Here is a 19,051-nt window from a genome sequence, read left to right on the forward strand (position 1 = left end):
ATACCAGTGCTCAAACCTGGCAAAAATCCGCTTAATGTGGATAGCTATCGGCCCATCAGCCTCACCAACATTCTTTGTAATCTACTGGAATGTATGGTGTGTTGGCAGTTGGGTTGGGTCCTGGAGTCACGTGGCTTACTGTCTCCGCACCAGAGTGGTTTCCGCCAGGGTTGCTCTACCACTGATTATCTTATGTCCCTCGAGACTTCCATCCGAACAGCCTTTTCCAGACGCCAACGCCTTGTTGCCATCTTTTTGGATTTACGAAAAGCGTATGACACCACCTGGTGACATCATCATCCTTGCCACATTATACGAGTGGCAGTTCCGAGGCCCGCTTCTGATTTTTATCCAGAATTTCCTGTCGCTTCATACTTTCCATGTCCAAGTTGGTGCCTCCTGTAGTTCCCCCCATATCTAGGAGAACAGGGTCCCACACAGCTCTGTATTGAGTGTCTCTATTTTTAGTCGCCATTAACAGTCCAGCAGCAGCTGTATGGCCGTCTGTCTCACCCTCTCTGTATGCAGTCGACTTCTGCATTTCGTATTGCTCCACCAGTACTGGTGTTGCAGAGCAGCACCTACAGGGAGCCATCTATAGGGTGCTGTCATGGGCTGTAGCCCACAGCTTCTAGTTTTTGGCCACAAAGTCATGTGTCATGCCCTTCTTTTGGCGTCGTACCATTCATCCAGACCAGAAATTTACGTTACTGATCTCCTGACTGTACTGGAGACATATCGATTCTTAGGACTGGTTTTTGTTGCCTTACAGAGCCCTTGTTGAATCCTGCATTTACTATAGGAGTCTGGTTTTTGGCTTGGTGGCACCCTCAGCATTGTGTTTAATCGACCCAGTGCACTGCTGTGGTGTTCGACTAGCGATGGGAGCTTTTAGGACGAGTCCGGTGACCAGCGTCCTGCCAGAGGCTGGAGTCCCTCCATTGCAGGTCAGGCATGCGCACTTGCTTGCCAGTTACGTTTCTCACATTCATAGTTCTCCCGTGCAACCAAATTGCCATCTCCCGCATCGGTGGCCCAGGTCAGGGCTTACAATTGCAGTTCACATCCGATCCCTTCTATCTGAACTGAAGTCCTTGCCTTTACCACCTATACTTGAGGTCCATTTGCGTACACTTCCACAGTATACACCTAGGCCGCAGCCTTGCCTGGACCTCTCACACGGCCCAAAGGAGTCAGTTTACCCCGTGGCTCTCCACTGTCACTTCCTCTCGATTCTTCACATGTACCGAGGCCACGAAGTGGTTTACACTGACAGCTTGATGGCTGATGGTCATGTCAGCTTCACGTATGTCTCTGGAGGGCATATTTAACAGCATTCCTTGTCCGATGGCTGCAGTGTTTTCATTGCAGAGCTGGTGGCTATATCTTGTGCTCTTGAGCACATCCATTCGTGCCCTGGGGAGTCGTTTCTTCCGTGCGCTGCCTCTGTGAGCAGCCTACAAGCTATCGACCAGTGCTACCCTCGTCACCGTCTGGTAGTGACCATCAGGCAGTCCATCTATGCCACGGAACAGTCCAGTCGTTCAGTGGTGTTTGTGTGGACCCCAGGACATGTCGGAATCCCAGGCAGCGAACTTGCTGACAGACTGGCCAAACAGGCTACACGGAAAATGCTTATGGAAATCGGCATTCCGATAACTGACCTGCATTTGTTTTTACGCCGTCAGATTTTTTGGCTTTGGGAGACGGAATGGCACGGTCTCAGTATGCACAACAAACTGCGTGCCATTAAGGAGACTACGAATGTGTGGCTGTCCTCCTCGCAGGGACTCTGCGGTTCTCTGCTGGCTCCGCATTGGCCACACTTGGGCGACCCGTGCCTACCTCCTGCACCGTGAAGACCCACTCCAGTGTGGGTGCAGCGCCCTGTCGACAGTGGCCCATATTGTCGTGCACTGCCCCACTTTGACTGCCGTGCGATGAAATCTTCGGTTACTGGTCTCGTTTTTGCTAATTTTGTCTGACAACACCACATTGGCTGCTTTAGTTTTACATTTTATTCATGAGGGTGGATTTTATCATTTGATCTAAGTTCTAGTGCATGTCCTTTGTCTCTCTGTGTCCTCCACCCTAGTGCTTGTAGCGTCGTGGTTTTAATCTCTTCTACCTGTTTCTTACATTGCTGTGGTTTTCTTGTCCCCTTTTGTCCCTTTAAGCCTTTGTTGCTCTACCATCGTTGTTGTCATTTTTCCTTTCTCTCCATTTTGTGTTGTCAGTAGCACTTGTTTTATTCTCACCCTTGTGGCATTGCTTTATTCTGAACAAGGGACCTTCCCCCCCCCCCCCCCCCCCTCCCACTTTTAAACTATCCAACCAACCAACCGACCGACCAACCAACCAACCAATGGACAACTTTTTTGAAACATGAGCCATGAACCACACTGAATGGTCTAAGACCTCCACAACACGAGTGCCACTGAATCACAAATAGCATGCTTTTAATATGCATATTTTATTATCTGCCGGAACATCCAAGTAAATACAGATTTTTTCAAGGAAATATTGTAATTTTTTATGGGTTATTTATGATGAAATGGAAATTAGTGTGGGTTTGCAACAATATAAGTGAAATAAGAAATTTATTTTTATGCAGACAATGAGCCTTTAAATAAGCTACTGACACCTGTCATGTTCTTTGTTGTTTGTTTACTAAAATACTGTTTCAGGATTCCATCGCCATTACAATTGTATTATCTTGTTATAGTGAAATGAATCTTTGTAAACTTGGAGATTTTTGGCAAAAGGTGCAAATTTCAACATGGTAATGAGAGAAGTGTAGATGTTGCTCAAAGCTTGCCACTGATCGCACACTCCTGCACACTTTAGTAAGAGAACGAGTCAGTGAGTAGGAAGAGACCACAGTGCCACCGTTATCAGACATGTCGTACTCGGGACTCTAGCGAGAAGGAGAGAGGCCAGTATAGTGCTGATGTAACAGTGGCCCCTAGATTTCTAAGATATACAACCTTAAACACTGGACTCGTACTACCTCTGTTTCTGATCTCTGCTGTTCACTTCAACAGACTCAGCATTGTTCCCTTTCAAATATTTTGACTCGTCTAGTGGTGTGCTACAGTACAGTGTACAAGCACTTCCATGTGTACCAAAAATGCAACCATCTTCTCCAAGTGCTGGGGGAAAAAAAGGTCAAAATACTCACTTTCTGCTCTGGCTATAATTCAGATTGTGAACATTGTTCACATTGAAAACGGAAGATAAGTAAGGAAGGTGTAAAATAAAGGGGATGGGGGAGTGTGTGTTGTAAGTTGTACACAGAAGCAAATTTGTTTGTGTTGCTGTGTGCATGATGTCACCTGGGATCACGTGAAACCAGTAATTGTATGTTGGAGGTTAGCTGTGATTGTAAGCTTACTGACGTGTTAATTGCGCTCCTCCAGAGGTTTGTTCTTCCAAAGCTCATTTGTTGATTGATGCAGATTTAGATGTGGTTTTAAATTAAATGCAAAGATCATCATGTGGTTGAAATCATTATGCTGTGTCTGACGTAACTTGTAAACCTCTTTGATGACACCTCAGTTACAGTTATCCCAGGACGTGAGTAGTGACATCCAGTGGTGTGTTTGTTTGTTTGTATCTGTTTATTTGCTATCGTTGTTACTAGCAATTAGTGTCCTGACATCTCACGATTGCTTCCAGTGCACTTTGTCACATTCCATTGTTACCATGATGATTCACCATGATTCTTGCCATCTTCTTCCTTGTTTCCTCATGGCTTTTCCTTGTTGGGATGGTTTGTCTGTTACCAGTTTGTTTGTAAATAGTTGCAGGCGTATCCAAAGATATTTGCTGTGTCCCAGAATTTGAATCTAAGACATGTACACCTACATCTATATCTTATGCTGACATCATTCTCCAAAATTTTTGACAACATGATGTATTCTAGAATAGTATCTCACCTTACCAACAACAGTATCCTTAGCAAATCACAGTCTCTGTTTCAGAAGGGTAACGCTACTAAGAACACCATTTACATGTCCACTCATTAAGTTTTACTAGCATTAAATAATAAAATATTGCTGGTTGAGCTATTTTCCGTGGCCTGTGTAAGGCATTTGACTTTGTGAATCATGGTATTCTCATAGATAAATTGATATTTAATGGGATTGATGGTATAGCCAACCAATGGCTAATGTCATATTTAACCAAAGTAATGCAGAAAGTTGCACTTAGTAATTCAAGCAATGTAGTCCAGTGAGATAATTCTGAATGGGATGAGGTCACGTATGGAGTTTCCCAAGGTTCAATCTTAGGTCCACTGCTCTTCCTCATATATGTAAACAATCTTCTGTTTAGTATACAGCAAGCAGAGTTAGTTCTTATTGCAGATGACACTGGTATTGTAATTGATCCAAGCATACATACAGAAACGGAAGAAATGGTAAACAAATTTCTTAACAGTGTCATTGACTGGTTTTCTGTGAATAGTCTCATCCTTAGTTTTAAAAAGACACAACGTATTCAGTTCTGCACAGCTAGAGGTACTGCACCAATGGTAAGTGTAACATATGATGAGGAAATAATAAATAGTGTGGAAACTTCAAAATTGTTAGGGGCCCACATTGATTTTTTAAATTGGAAAAAAAACACATTTTTGGAACTCCTAAAAGAACTTAGTTCCGCTGCATTTGTGCTTAGAATCATTGCAAATCTTGGTGAGAGACAAATCAGTAATGAGACATATTTTACATATTTTGTTGAATAATGTCATATAGAATAATGTTCTGGGGTAACTTGTCTTTAAGAAAGTCTGTCTTCATTGCACAAAACATGCTGTAAGAATAATATGTGGTACTCACCCATGATCACTTGAAGACATCTGTTTAAGGAGTTGAGCATTCAGACTACTGCTTCACAGTATATTTTTTCCCTCATATAGTTTGTTGTAAATAATCCACTACAGTTCAAAATGAACAACGAGATACATAATAAAATATGGCATTTCAGTCTTCGATCGCTATACTTTATTTTCAGTTACCGGTTTCGGGCTAGCTGCCCATCTTCAGATCATATATTGTAGTTACAGAGTAACTTGTCCATACAGAACACTCGGTTCGCTGTCATTACCGAAACTGGTAATTGAAAATAAAGTATAGTGATCGAAGACTGAAACGCCATATTGTATTTAATGAATGATCACAGAATTCCCATTGAGACAATCGTGTCCAGTTTTGAGATACATAATTACTATACAGAAAGAGAAATGACATTACTCCACATTAAGGTTGTCTTTAGCACACAAAGGGGTGCACAGTGCTAGAACAAAAAATTTTGGTCAGTTACCCAGTGATGTAAAAATGTCTGACATACAGCAAAGAAAAATTTGTTAACGAACTGAAAAAGTTTATCCTTGAAAACTCCTTATATTCCATAGAAGAATTTCTGTTACTGTAATGGCTAAAAGGTGGTGGGCAGGAATTACTAACTCACACCAGTTTTTTTCCTTCTTTAAAAAAGAACTACTACTTAGAAATGTTCATAATGTACCTGTATGTACAAATTAATTTGCGATGTGAATGTAAAATGAGTTGCTCCACCACTCGTTATGATGTATTGTGCAAATGATCCATGGAACATGTAACTAATACTACTCTGTAACTTACACTTAAGTGTCTCGCAGAGGGTTATTTGAACTACCTTCAGACTATTTCTCTACCATTTCACTCTCTTAACAGTGCATGGGAAAAATAAATCTCTCTGTACGGGCTGTTATTAATCCTATTTTATTATGATGATCATTTCTCCCTCTGTTGGTTGGTGACAGTAAAATGTTTTCACATTCAGAGGAGAAAGTTGGTGATTGAAATTTCATGAAAAGACCTCACCGCAACAAAAAATGCCTTTATTTTTCATGATTGCCACCCCAATTCACTTATCATGTTTGTAACATTCTTTCCCCTACTTCACGATAATACAAATTGTGCTGCCCTTCTTTGGACTTGTTCGATGTCCTCTATCAATCCTATCTGGTAAAGTTCCCATACTGCATGGTAGTACTCTAGCAGAGAATGGATAAACAAAGTGTAAGCAACCCCTTTAACAGACCTGGTGCATCTTCATAGTGTTCTGGCAATAAAATGCAGTCTTTGGTTTGCCTTCCCACCAACTTTAGCTATGTGACTGTTCCAATTTGTGTTGTTTGTAATTGTAATTCCTTGGTATTTAGTTGAATTGTTAACCTTCAAATTCGTGTGATTTATCATGTAACTGAAATTTAATGGATTTCTTTTTGTACTCATGTGAATGACTTCACAATTTTTTCTTATTCAGAGACAACTGCCACTTCTTACACCTTACAGATGTAGTGTCCAAGTCATTTTGCATTTGGTTTTGATCATCTGACTTTACTAGATGGAAAATGATAGCATTATCTGCAAACAGTCTAAGAGGGCTGCTCAAATTGTCTCCTAAATCATTTATATAAATCATAAACAACAGATGGCTTATCACTCTTCCTTGGGGAATGCCACACATTACTTCTGTTTTACTTGATGACTTTCCATCAGTTGCTATGGACTGTGACCTTTCTGACAAGAAATAGTGAATCTAGTCATACAACTGAGACAAACTCCGTACACACGCAACTTGATTATAAGCCGCAGTAGTTGCTCACTGAACAGCCAGCTACATAGCTCATTTACACATTGGCTTCCATTGGTGACAATCAGGAGGGTATCAAGTAGCATTTCTAGAATTCTATCTGCTTTTATAATTTGCATTTTCAGTTAGGCTTGCTAGGATGTGTACATGCTGTGTGCAGACGCAGGAGGAACTGGCCACAGTTCGCTAACAGCTGAATGCTCTTTTGGCTATGGTCAGTCACCTTCTGGCTGCTGCCTTGGATATAGCGGTGGCGGAGAATGTGGCGTGTCGCATGGGACACTTCAGGTGTTGCTTGTTTTGCCCACAGGCTCTGCTTCTGACGCACCTCGTAGTGCACCCAACATGGTGGATGCGCCCTCACAAGAGAGTGAATGGCAGGTAGCAATGCATTCACGTTGCTCAAGGCGGAGGCCCATTGTGGAGACAGGCTGCCTGGCCCCTGGTCTTGCCCATTCACCCTGTGAGTGGAGAGGTGGCCGCTCCTTCAGCAGGCTCTGAGCAGGCACACGGGAGGGAGGGAGTTACAAATTGTTGGGACTCCAGTGTTAGGCGCGTTATGGAGCCCCTTAGGTAGATAGCATTCAGAGTTGGAAAGAAACCCAGTGTGCAGTCTGTATGTCTGTCAGGAGGCCTCATCCAGGATGTGGATGCGGTCTTGCATGCACCTATCGAGTGTGCAGGGTGCAGTTGGCTCACATTGGCACTGACACCTGTTGCTTGCATTCTGAGGCAATCCTCAGTTTGTAAAGGCAGTTGGTGGAGGTGGTTAAGACTGCTGGCTGCATGGAGTACAAGCAGAGCCCACAATTTGCATCATTGTTCCTAGAGTTGATCAGGTTCCTTTGGTTTGGAACGAAGTGGAGGGTCTCAACCAAACGCTTCGTCAACTCTGTGATGGTCTTGGCTTCAGATTTCTAGACCTGGGTTATCACGTGGGGACTCGCCTTATAAGTCAGGGGTGCACTATGCAAGGGAAGTAGCTACTCAGGTATTGGAGTACTTGTGAAATGCACATGAGGGTTTTTTAGGCCAGGCCAGGCAATAGTTTGAGGTGCTCTGATGAACACTCACCAGTCGATATACACCAAGGGAAGTCAAACGGCATCAAAATAAAGACACTTCAACTACCATAAACAGTCAAAATATTTGTAATAAAGTTCCCGAATTTACTTCCCTCGAGGAAAGAGCTCGTGGTCAAGTTATTCTTGAGACTGAGAGGTGGCTGAAAGCTGAAGTGAAAAGATCTGAAATATTTAGCAAGTCATGGAACTTAAATCGAAAGATAGATTAGAGACCACAAGAGGGGGAAATGTTCATTACATTTGACAAAAATATTGAAGTTGAGTGTGACGGTGAAGTTAAATGGTTGCGTATAATGGGTGTCGGTGACACCAAGTTAATTGTTGGAGGTAGTGGCCCCACATTCCTTCTTCCTGTCAACAGATGGCAGTACTTTTGTCACTCTGGTTTACCAGTTTGCTTCCTCCTCCGTGTCGGCGACTCTGTGCTCTGCACTCGTTGGTAGCACACTGCGTCTTGTACACGTTCACTGCGGTTCTCGGGGTCACAGCACCAAGTGTAAGTGTCCAGGTATTCTTTGCATATTTCTTTACTCAGGCAGTTGTCCATAGTACTGTCTGGTGTGACTTTGGCATTGACTTAGGTTTCACAGCACCTAGCCCAACCAGTGGTTTTTTAAATGTTTTTAAAATTTTTATGGTTTTTGTTTTTTTTGTTTTTATGTTTATTGCTGCATGTAAAAATTATGTCCCATCTTTTGCTATTTTCAATATGACACCTGAAGATGGGTGTATAAGAACCCGAAACTGGTCATGTGTTAAATAAAAGAACCTTACAACTCGAGCGGTATTTTCAAGCTGTGGTAAAATGGTCAGTTGGGAATGTTTCTCTGACAGTATTGTTTGTTGTAATATTTGGATACAGTGTTACTAATGGCCTGCTTTACAGAGCCAAGTCATTTAAATATCTGGAGGTAACATTGCAAAGCGATATGACATGGAATGAACATGTGAGAACTGTGGTAGGGAAGGCGAATGGCCGACTTGAGTTTATTGGGAGAATTTTAGGAAGAAAGGTGACTGCATATAGGACACTGGTGCAACCTATTATTGAGTACTGCTCGGGTCTTAGGGATCTGTACCAGGTCAGATTGGAGAAAGACATTGAAGCATTTCAGAGGCGGGCTGCTAGATTTGTTACTGGTAAGTTCGAACAACATGTAAGTGTTACGGTGATTCTGCAGGAACTCAAATGGGAATCCCTGGAAGTAAGTCGACATTCTTTTTGAGAAACACTTTTGAGAAAACTTAAAGAACCAGAATTTGATGCTGACTGCCGAACGATGCTAATGCCACAAACATACATTGCACGTAATAACCATGAAGATAAGATACAAGTAATTAGAGTTCATACAGAGGCATTTAGATAGATGTTTTTCCCTTGCTCTATTTGTGAGTGGAACAAGAAAGGAAATGGCTGGTAGTGGTACAGGGTACCTGCTGCCATGTACCATTTGGTGGCTTTGCAGAGTCTTTATGTAGATGTAGACTAAACATTCAACTTTTGCAACTGTCCTCCATGAGGAATGAGCAGGCTATCAACAGTGTCTCCTCAAAGACCATTCGGCAAATGTTGCTGTGTATGGACCTCCGCAGCAGGTGGGTGGTTTGTACACCCACACTGACTGCTGTTTATCGGCAATGAAGGCTGGAATTTACAGGCTAATACCACAGCTAGATGTCCACTGAGTGGCAATGGGTGGCCTTTTCAAGTGAACAGTGTTTTATGCCTGTACAGTGTGAAATGTATTAAACCAAACAACCTGCAACATTGTTGGAAGGGACTAGGTTGGAGAAGGAAGCCTTATTGCCTGGGGAATGTTTTCGTGGTATTCCCTATAAGGTGCAGTGGACTGGCAGTATACATCTGTCCTTGTGGAACATGTCTACCCCTACTTGCAATTTGTTTTTCCTTGGTACGATGGTATCCACCAGCAGGAAACTGTGACGTGTCACACAGCTTGCAATGTACGCATGTATGTGCATGGTTTGAAGAACACCAAAATGAGTTTGCTGTACTCCCCTGGCCACCAAACTCCCCAGATTCAAACCCAATCAAGAACCCTTGGAAACTCCTCCATGGCTGTTCGCACAATCACTCCTCATCGAAGAAACATATTGCAGCTGGCCATGACACTGGAGCTAGCATGCCCCCACATCCCTGTACATACCACCCATAACCTCATTGACAGTCTTCCTGCACATCTGGTAGCGATCCGCACTGCTGAAGGTGGCTATTCAGCTTTTTACTTGTGGCCACATTAATGTGACTGGGCAGTGTAGAACATTTGTACAACCCATTCTTGAGTACTGTTCGAGTGTTTGGGATCCCCACCAGGTCAGATTAAAGGAAGAGATCAAAGTAATTCAGAAGTGTGCTGCTGATTTATTGCTGATAGATTCAATCAGCATGCAAGTATTACAGAGATGCCTCAGGAAGTGAAATTGGAGTCCTTGGGGGGAAGACAATGCTCTTTTCATGAGTCATTATTGCGAAAATTTAGAGAACCGGCATTGTAAGCTAATCGCAGGCTGATTCTACTGCTGCCAACATACAGTTTGCATAAGGACCATGAAATAGGGTTTGTATGGAGGTTTATAGACAGTCGTTTTTTCCGTCACTTTATTTGTGAGTGGAACATGACAGGAAATGACTAGTAGTGTTATAAGGTAGCCCCTGCCATGCTCAGTATGATGGTTTCCATTGCCTTTTGCCATAGATACCATAATTTACAGCTACAGTAGTGATTGTTGCTATGTCTACCCTCTTCTGTGTTCATCCTGCACCTTTTTAGACTGAAGCCCTTTCTGTATTTTCCCTGAAACTCTCCAACCTCAGTAAAAGTGTAGAAAGGAAACCTGAATTATATTATAAACCTCGTGAAGTAAACTGAAAACTCTTTTGCCATAGACAGGTTTGTGGAGCAACGTGTCACAGTGTGAACATTGCACTGGATCCTATGCAAGCATTTTAGTCATGGGAATGGAAAGTGAATAATAGTTTGGCACATGAGATGGTTTTAGCCCACTGCAATGCATCAATTTGGTTAACTAGATCATTGCCACAAAAATAGAGTTTTAACTGTTTTTATCCCTTTGCCATGATGTTTTGTTTGTATTTAAAAACTATACCAATCAAAAAACCCATTAATTGCATTTACCTCATTACTTTAAATGCAAATATGACTTCAGACTCCTCTGTATAGCTTTGAATTGTAGTCATAATTATTTTTAGAGGTCCGTAATAGACTTTGTGTTTTACAGTTAATATTTTCTAACAGGTGATCCAGTAATATTGTTTTGCGAGTTTGGTAATACTGTCTTTCAGGCTGTTTCTAGGCAAAGAAGTACTGGTTGCACCCTTACTCATTTGCTGTGGGTCATAATATTCTGTTATTAACTTACCAAGAAAATGTAGTCCCTGCTTCTAAACACGTAAGGGTTATAACTATTAGGTGTAGCTGTATGGAATTTTTACATTTCTTATGGTAAACAGGTAATGATTTCATGTTCGGTTCTATCTTTTACAAATAGCATTCCAAAAATTGCTTTTGTGATAAGATATTTTCGCTGACATAAAACACTATACCTTTTGGATCTGTAGCTACATGAAGGAAAGCCAGCTGTGTTGTTACCCCACATTCTATTTCATAATTTGGGTAAACATTGTTCAAAATATTGCTTTCTTTCTAGTGAATACATACAAACAAGGGAGGAGGGAGGGAGGGGGGGGGGGCAGAGAGAGAGAGAGAGAGAGAGAGAGAGAGAGAGAGAGAGAGAGAGAGAGAGAGTGGAAATATATAGCTTTGTGTCACAAGAAACAGACATAATTGTTGTTTCCTTGACCATATGGGTCCATAAGCTTGTGGAAGGTAATTTTGAGGCTTCAGTCTTCATTCCAAAAAGTGCGAAGTAATCATTTAAAGTTGCAAAAAATGAAAATAAATGATTTCAGAAAAATATCTGATTGGTAAAATTAGTCTATCATTCGAAGTTAACTCCAAATCATAGTGAGCCATTTAAGCCCACTCTTAAAAGCTTTGTAGGGACGGTGTCTTGTATTTGTTGGTATTCAGGTGCTGTCACTGCGACTTGAACATTTAGTCAGGTCCATAATCTGTGTCGTAATGTGAGCAGTCCTTAGCACATGGGGCAAGGGCGAATACAGAGTGAACTTCGAATATCTCACATTTTCTGAATCGATGATTAATTCCCTCTACCTGATGTCACATCGTGGTCCAGTTTGTATGCTACTTTTACCAGATGATGTGCCATTTTGTCTACAGTGGTCCAATTTTTTTGCTGTTAAATGTACCTTCTGATGTAATAGAAGTGCCCCAGATTCGTTTTTGAAGTTTTTGCATTATTTGCCCTTTGCAAACTGCTTTGCCATGGTGGATACACTAGTTCCCATCAGATCACTGAAATTAAGCAGTGTCGGGTGTGGCTGGCACTTGGATGGGGACCCATCAGGGTCTGCTGTGTGCTGTTTGCAGATGGGGTGCACTCAGCCCTTGTGAGGCCAATTAAGGAGCTACTTGATTGAGAAGTAGTGGCTCCAGATCACAAGAACAGACATTGGCCAGGAGAGCAGTGTGCTGACCCCATGCCCCAATGTATCTGAATTTTGGCCTGAGGACAACATGGTAGTTGGTTGGTACTCTTCCAAGGCCTGTTTGGATGGAGTTCTTTTATTTGCCTTGTATTCAGACTACTGCCACAGTAGATCGCCATAGCCATGAAGGCACATACATTCAAGTAGAAACAGTGATGCCAGTGATGCCGTTACTCGTTCAAAATACAGTATTAATGCTGTTACTGAAATTGCATTGCTCCTTTTTTTTTTTTCTTTTTAAGAGAACCTTAGGCTTTTCTTTTATCTACTGCTTTTTCATTAGATGCTACAGTGCATGTTACTTTCATAAGATGATGTGATGTCCTAATTCATATTTTGCATGTAAAAACTGTTGAACTAGCGATCTAAAGAGAAGTTTTTAAAGGTTTCTCTGGGTGTAAACATATTTGTAGATAATGTTTTGGAAGCTTTTCATGAAAACTGTGTTGCATACTTCACCATTTCATTGTGTGTTTACTATCTAAGAATATATGCTTATGATTTTATTACAGATGCCAGAAGAACAAGCCTTCTGTGTCCTTATTAAACTAATGTACAATTATGGCCTACGAGATTTGTACAAGGATGGCTTTGATGTCCTCTACTTGAGATTGTATCAACTGGACAGGTTGATGGAGGTATTCAGTACTTTTAAAATGCTAGTATCTGTTGTAGTAGCATCATGTATTAGTACATCAGTTTTAAAGTTGTGTATGGATACATAATCGCATAATGGTATTAATCAATAGAACATTCTCAAGTGCCTAGCCACATTAAATGGTTAAATGACCATGGCATGATGGCTGAGCTGTTAGTTACTTTCTTTGATGTATCTAGTCAAAAGTTTATTTATTGGATCCACAGACTAAATACATTGTGTGGATCAGGTGAAATACCTGTTTGTGTTTCGTCCATTCACCATTTATAATATCACATTAGCTGCATGGTCTGATCTCCTGCTCAAAATCTATATTGACGGGGAATATTTGCAGTTTTAAATTCTGACACGTAAAGTCTGTTGGTCAGAGCCTCGCACAAATGGTGTCCTTTAGCATATGTTGATGCAAGTTTACTCCGAGTACTAGTCATAGAGTATGGAAAATGTTTCCAGTCTTTAAATACCTTTATACACTTCATGTGGCACTACTTTCAGAATGTCATTATTTTTATTATGAACTATGTTTCTGTTCCAGCTCTTGAACTATAAAAAATTTCAAGAAATGTTAGAATGTTTGTACAGTTTTCTTTCTGTTTCTAGTTGTTATGCCATATGCCATCTGAACTGAAGAAATTTGGTGTCTACTCCGTATAACTTACTTCACGCTGTCTCTGTTCTCAACCACTTCTCTGATCAGATTTGCAATATATTCTTTCAGACCATTATAGCACATGGGAATTAAATGTAAACTGGAAAAAATGTATTTTTGGAAACATATTTTGTTTCCATGTTATCTTTTGTGAGACATGTTTTTACATCCAGATACATATGAAGTGTGAGCCATAACTAGTTTTCCTGGTGATAGATGTATGTGAAGTGTGAGAAACTTTCTTGTTTTGTTTTCATATTAAACCTTTTTTGTGAATGCATACCATTACAGGAATTGTTACTAACTTGTAGTAGGCTAGATTATTGTTATGTGGCATGCAAAGAAGGTTATTCAGGACTGATAAAGGGTTCTACATTACCATTACATACAGTAATGCAAGCTTAAATTAGGACTCTGTTTTTTTTTAAAGAAATATGCTTCAAGGCAAATACCAAAATTCAGATTTCTTGTTTGTTCAGCTCTTCGTGATGGCCTTTATAACTGGCAGAATAAAGACCACAGGATGACAAAGTTTATGTACACCTCGAATACAGTGAAGAAGAAGAATAATAATAAGAAGAAAGTATTGAGAATGTGAAATAGTTAGCAATGTAGTCTGCAACAAGACCTACAACCAGTTGCAAAGGAGATGGCTCTTTGGTGTTCTGAAATTTAGCATACCCAAGTTCTACAATACTTCTTGTATGTTCCCACATAGTCTCTAACAGACTTTACAGGCCATAAATATCATTTGGTCTTACCAACACTAAATCCTGTGATACACACCTCCACTACTAGGGTTCAGTAGTCAAAGGGGCAACACAGACCCATATGTGTCCTGAAACTTTCAATAAATGTAGTAGCTACGATTATCATCAGCAGCAGCAGCGGCAGCAGCAGAGAAAGCAACATAACACGCTTAAGTGGTGCTGGTGGCACCCGTGTTCCCACATAACTGTAGTGATTAGTGCTCCTGAGTGATGCATTGCCACAGCTGGTCATTGCTGATTGGTCACTGTTTAAACACCTTGTGAAAATAATTTTTGTTGCCTAATGTAGAACACATGCTAATTGTAATAAGACCATCCATGAGTGTAAAGAAATCTATGAAGCCAAACTGGTTATCAAAAAGATTTTATTGTCAAGAGAGTAGAATGATTACATGAAGTGGATCTGCACTTGTCAATGACATTACCTTCACTGTAATAACAATAAAAAGGGGGATGGGGAGTAGTAGTAGTTTGTATCCATCTAGACAAATGAATACTTCATATTTTTGTTATCTGTTGGTATTCATTTAATAAATTTATGTGAATGAAATTGTTTTATTTTATTATTTTTAGCATCAAAGTACTTAATAGTGTAAATGATGTGTAATAGTATTTTACAACCAGGTGCTTTCATTTATGTACATCATTAAAACTTTGAACATTTGACTAGCTGGTAAAATCTCTTTCTCTGTTTTACTGTGCTCACAAATTGTATGAGGGAGGGCAAAACATTTTTGTGTGTTTATTTTCTTTAATATATTCTGCATACTGTGTTTACACAGTACTGTCCTATACCTCGTTTATTTTGTACATCGAAAAGATGTGTGGGACCAAACAACAAAAAATAAACAAACTGTGGTTACAAATGCTAAAGAAAGCTTGAGTTACAAACCAAGAACTTTATGTTAATGATTGTCATCCTGAAACTGTTTGAAATTACAAGGTATCAGATGATTTTATTGTTGTTCTTCTTGCACAGATGTGAAACAATAGTTGTATTGGATGCTATACTGGCATTTGATCTGGACAATGCTCTAAAAAGTTAGAGTGAGTTAAGGAGTCAATAATATGAGCCATTTGAATCTTGAAAGTTGACACAGCTTTGTACATTCTAAGCCCCAGAAGGATTATCATTACCATAATAAGACTGATTATGTCATTTTGTTATGAAAAGGATAGATTGTTACTAACCATATAGAGAACACTGAGTGGCAGACAGGCACAATAAAAAGACTTCCATACATTTGAGCTTTTGGCCAAAAGATCTTCTTCTGAAGTAGAAAATACAATGAAAACAAAATGTGTATGTCTTTTGTACTGTAGAAGAAGACCTTTTTGGCCAAATAGTCAAATGTGTAGCAGTCATCTGTTGCACCTGTCTGCGGCTCAGTGTCTGCTCTATATGGTGAGTAGCAATCAATTCTTTTCATAATATGCCATTATTCCATCCTGGATTATCCAGAGTTTGTTATCTCATTTGAATTTTTCCCTCCAGTGTATAAAATTTGACTTCTGAGAGAGGTGGGAAGCATTCCTGAAGTAGTGATGTAACTGAGTTGAGCCACAGCAGTTAGATGTTTAGATGTTACTCACAATGCCAAAGACAGTTCCTTCTTCAAAAATTGTTAATGAAATCATCCTCATTCATCATACAGAGCCCTACAATTGATTATGTAACTGAGTACTAATTGTAGTGTGTTGCCTGGGCCCCAGCATGGTAACAATAAAGAGGTGATGTCCATGCAGGGCTATTAATAAGCTGCTCGCAGCATCACATTGTCACTGACAACAGGAACCATGATATAAGGGGCAAGTGATATTTTTATATATCAAATGGCGATAGCATTGAAGTACTGCTTATTTCCCTGGAAAGATTTCAATGTTACATTCCTTCTACTATAAGCATTACTTAGGGCAATGCCTCCAGATCTGAATCATACAGGTTTGAAGTCCATGACTGCTAAACTTTTCAACTTGCTTTTTTAAGTGCAGGAATGCGTATGCAATCTCTCGAAAGAATAGGATGTCTTAGAGTCCACTTTCCTGTTCTTTTTGTGTATATGTTAAATGTCTGTGGATGCTGAATTTGTAAGCTCCAAAAAACACTGAAACTTTATTTCTCCTTATGAAATGTTTTGTGGCTGTAGCTCTGCTACACATTAAGGATTTCATCAGTTTGACAGTTATCTGACCTTTCACATTGTTATACTCATTTTGTAGGTTAATTATTTAAGGGTTAAAAGTAACAATTCACTGAATAGTAGAAGCACTGAGTTTGTCAAAAGGCAAATAAACAAGGGTTTTGGATAAATCTTTTTTCATACCTGGGGTGAGCAGATACTACAGCACAAAACCTGTTCAAAATGATGGTCATCTTTGTTATAGCTTCAAGTTGAACAAATATAATTAAAGGAGGATGCTATACATGAAAGTCACAGATCGAGTAAACAAAGTAAGACGTGTGCACACTTTAAAAGTCAAATCATAACTGAGTCCGATTCTAGCTGTTGCTGGCTGGCTGGCCGCTTAGGTGGCACTGATGCTGCATGGCTATCAGACAGCACCGCATGTAGAGGATGCACGTAACTGCGCGGCGGCACTTTGAAAGATCGGTGAGTCACAACACTTTTCCCCCCTTTGAAGTTTTTGCACAGGTCTTGATGGAGGTGGCCTGTAGATTGCTAACGTCCATAGGTGTCATTTGACTGGCCGTAAAGCCTCGAGGAGGAGGCTTCCTGTACGGACAGCAGTGTCCCCGATGATAACGGGTCGAGATGACAGGAGACGTGGGGGTCGAATCTGCTGGGGCCCCGTGCACCAGAGCATTGGTGGTTGCAGCGGTGGTAGGCAATGTGCAACGGGCAGTGAAAGGAAAGTTAGAGTAGGCGTCAATAACAAGAAGCCAATAAGTACCTAAAAAGGTCCCGCAAAGTCAGCATGAATACGCTCCCAGGGCTTATCAGGCAAAGGCCACAGTGACAAACATTACTTCGGGGAGGTGGCCTGTGACGCACAAGGGCTGCAGGCAGCGACCATGTGTGCGATTTCAGAGTCGATGTCGGGCCAGTACACATGACGGCGTGCCAGAAATTTTGTGCGAGAGACACCCCAGTGCCCTTGGTGAAGGAGGCGCAAGACCGAAGCACGCAAAGACGCAGGTACCACAACACGCGGCAAAGCATTTTCGGTGGAAAGGAGGATAACACCATCCCTAGCCGTGAGGCGGTAACGCAACATGTAGTAGTTCTGCAACAGATCAGAAGTCTTAGCGGACGGACGATCTGGCCAACCCTTCTGAATACAGCGTAAAACCCGGGAGAAGGTAGGGTCAGAACCCGTAGCAGCCGCCAGCCGGTCCCCGGTGATGGGGAACCTGTCCACAACCCACTGCCCGGCAACATCCAGGTGGAAACACAAAAGTTCGTCCCTATTGAATGCCACATCGGGACCCATGGGAAGGTGAGACAGTGCATCAGCATTTGCATGTTGAGCCATCAGCCGGATATGAGTCTCATAATTGAAACGAGACAAGTAAAGAGCCCAACGCTGGAGGCAGTGTGCGGCCTTGGGAAGTGACGTTGATGGATGAAACAAGGAAACAAGTTGTTTGTGATCCGTAACAAGATGAAATTTGGATACATAGAGCAAAACACCAAACTTATGAAGAACATAAATAATGGCCAAAGCTTCTTTTTCAATTTGAGAATACTTTTGTTGAGCATTTTGGAGGCATAAGTAATGGATTGTTCAGAACCGTCAGATAAACAATGCACAAGGACTGCACCAACCCCATATTGAGAGGCGTCCATGGCAAGAACAAGATGTTGGCCTGGACAATAAGTAGCCAGGCACGGGGCCGGTTTCAGCATAGTCTTCAGTTTCTGGAAAGCCGCATCGCGTGACGCGGACCAGTGTAAAGGCATGTTTTTATGCAACAGGCGATGCAACGGCTGAGCCACTGAAGCAGCAGATGGCAAAAACCTGCGATAGTATGCTATTTTCCCCAAGAAGGCCTGCAGTTCCATAACAGATGTAGGGCGAGGAGGGGCATCAATCACAGCGGCAGTTTGCTGAAGCAGACGAATAGCATTCCGAGAGAGTTGGAAACCCCAAGTATGTGATAGATGACTGAAAAAATTTTGATTTATGGCATCAAAAAGTGTGTGGAGATTCTGAAGATTTTCTTCAGTGGCGGAGCCCGTGACGACAATGTCGTCCATGTAATTTATACACCCAGGGACAGTGAGCAATAATTGTTCCAAGAATCACTGAAAGAGAGCAGGGGTGCTGGCAACCCCAAATGGCAATCGTTGGTATGGGTAGAGGACGAAAGGCGTGTTAAGGACTAGAAACTTCCGGGAAGCGGCGTCGAGAGGAAGTTGATGATAAGCTTCTGACTGGTCAAGTTTAGAAAAATACTGGCCTCCAGCAAGTTTAGTGAAAAATTCTTCAGGTCGAGGTATAGGATAAGTGTCGATGAGGCATTGAGCATTTACAGTGGATTTGAAATTGCCACAGAGATGAATATCACCATTTGGCTTAGCCACGACAATGACAAGAGAGGACCACTCACGGGAAGTGACAGGAAGCAAGACCCCTGAAACAGTGAGATGATCTAGTTCCCGTTTGACCCTATCA

General features: G+C 41.4%; 1 protein-coding gene across 2 annotated transcripts in view; it reads left to right on the forward strand.

The window, feature by feature from the left end:
• Positions 1 to 19,051, forward strand: part of LOC126297736 (rab GTPase-activating protein 1-like) — a 153,683-nt gene that overhangs the window by 88,516 nt on the left and 46,116 nt on the right. For both annotated transcript variants that reach the window (XM_049988884.1, XM_049988883.1), the window contains exon 11: positions 12,849 to 12,974. In XM_049988884.1, coding sequence (XP_049844841.1) covers positions 12,849 to 12,974 — 126 coding nt within the window. The remainder of the gene's footprint in view (positions 1 to 12,848; positions 12,975 to 19,051) is intronic.

Source organism: Schistocerca gregaria, chromosome X, assembly GCF_023897955.1.
Source record: "Schistocerca gregaria isolate iqSchGreg1 chromosome X, iqSchGreg1.2, whole genome shotgun sequence".
Lineage (NCBI taxonomy): Eukaryota > Metazoa > Arthropoda > Insecta > Orthoptera > Acrididae > Schistocerca > Schistocerca gregaria.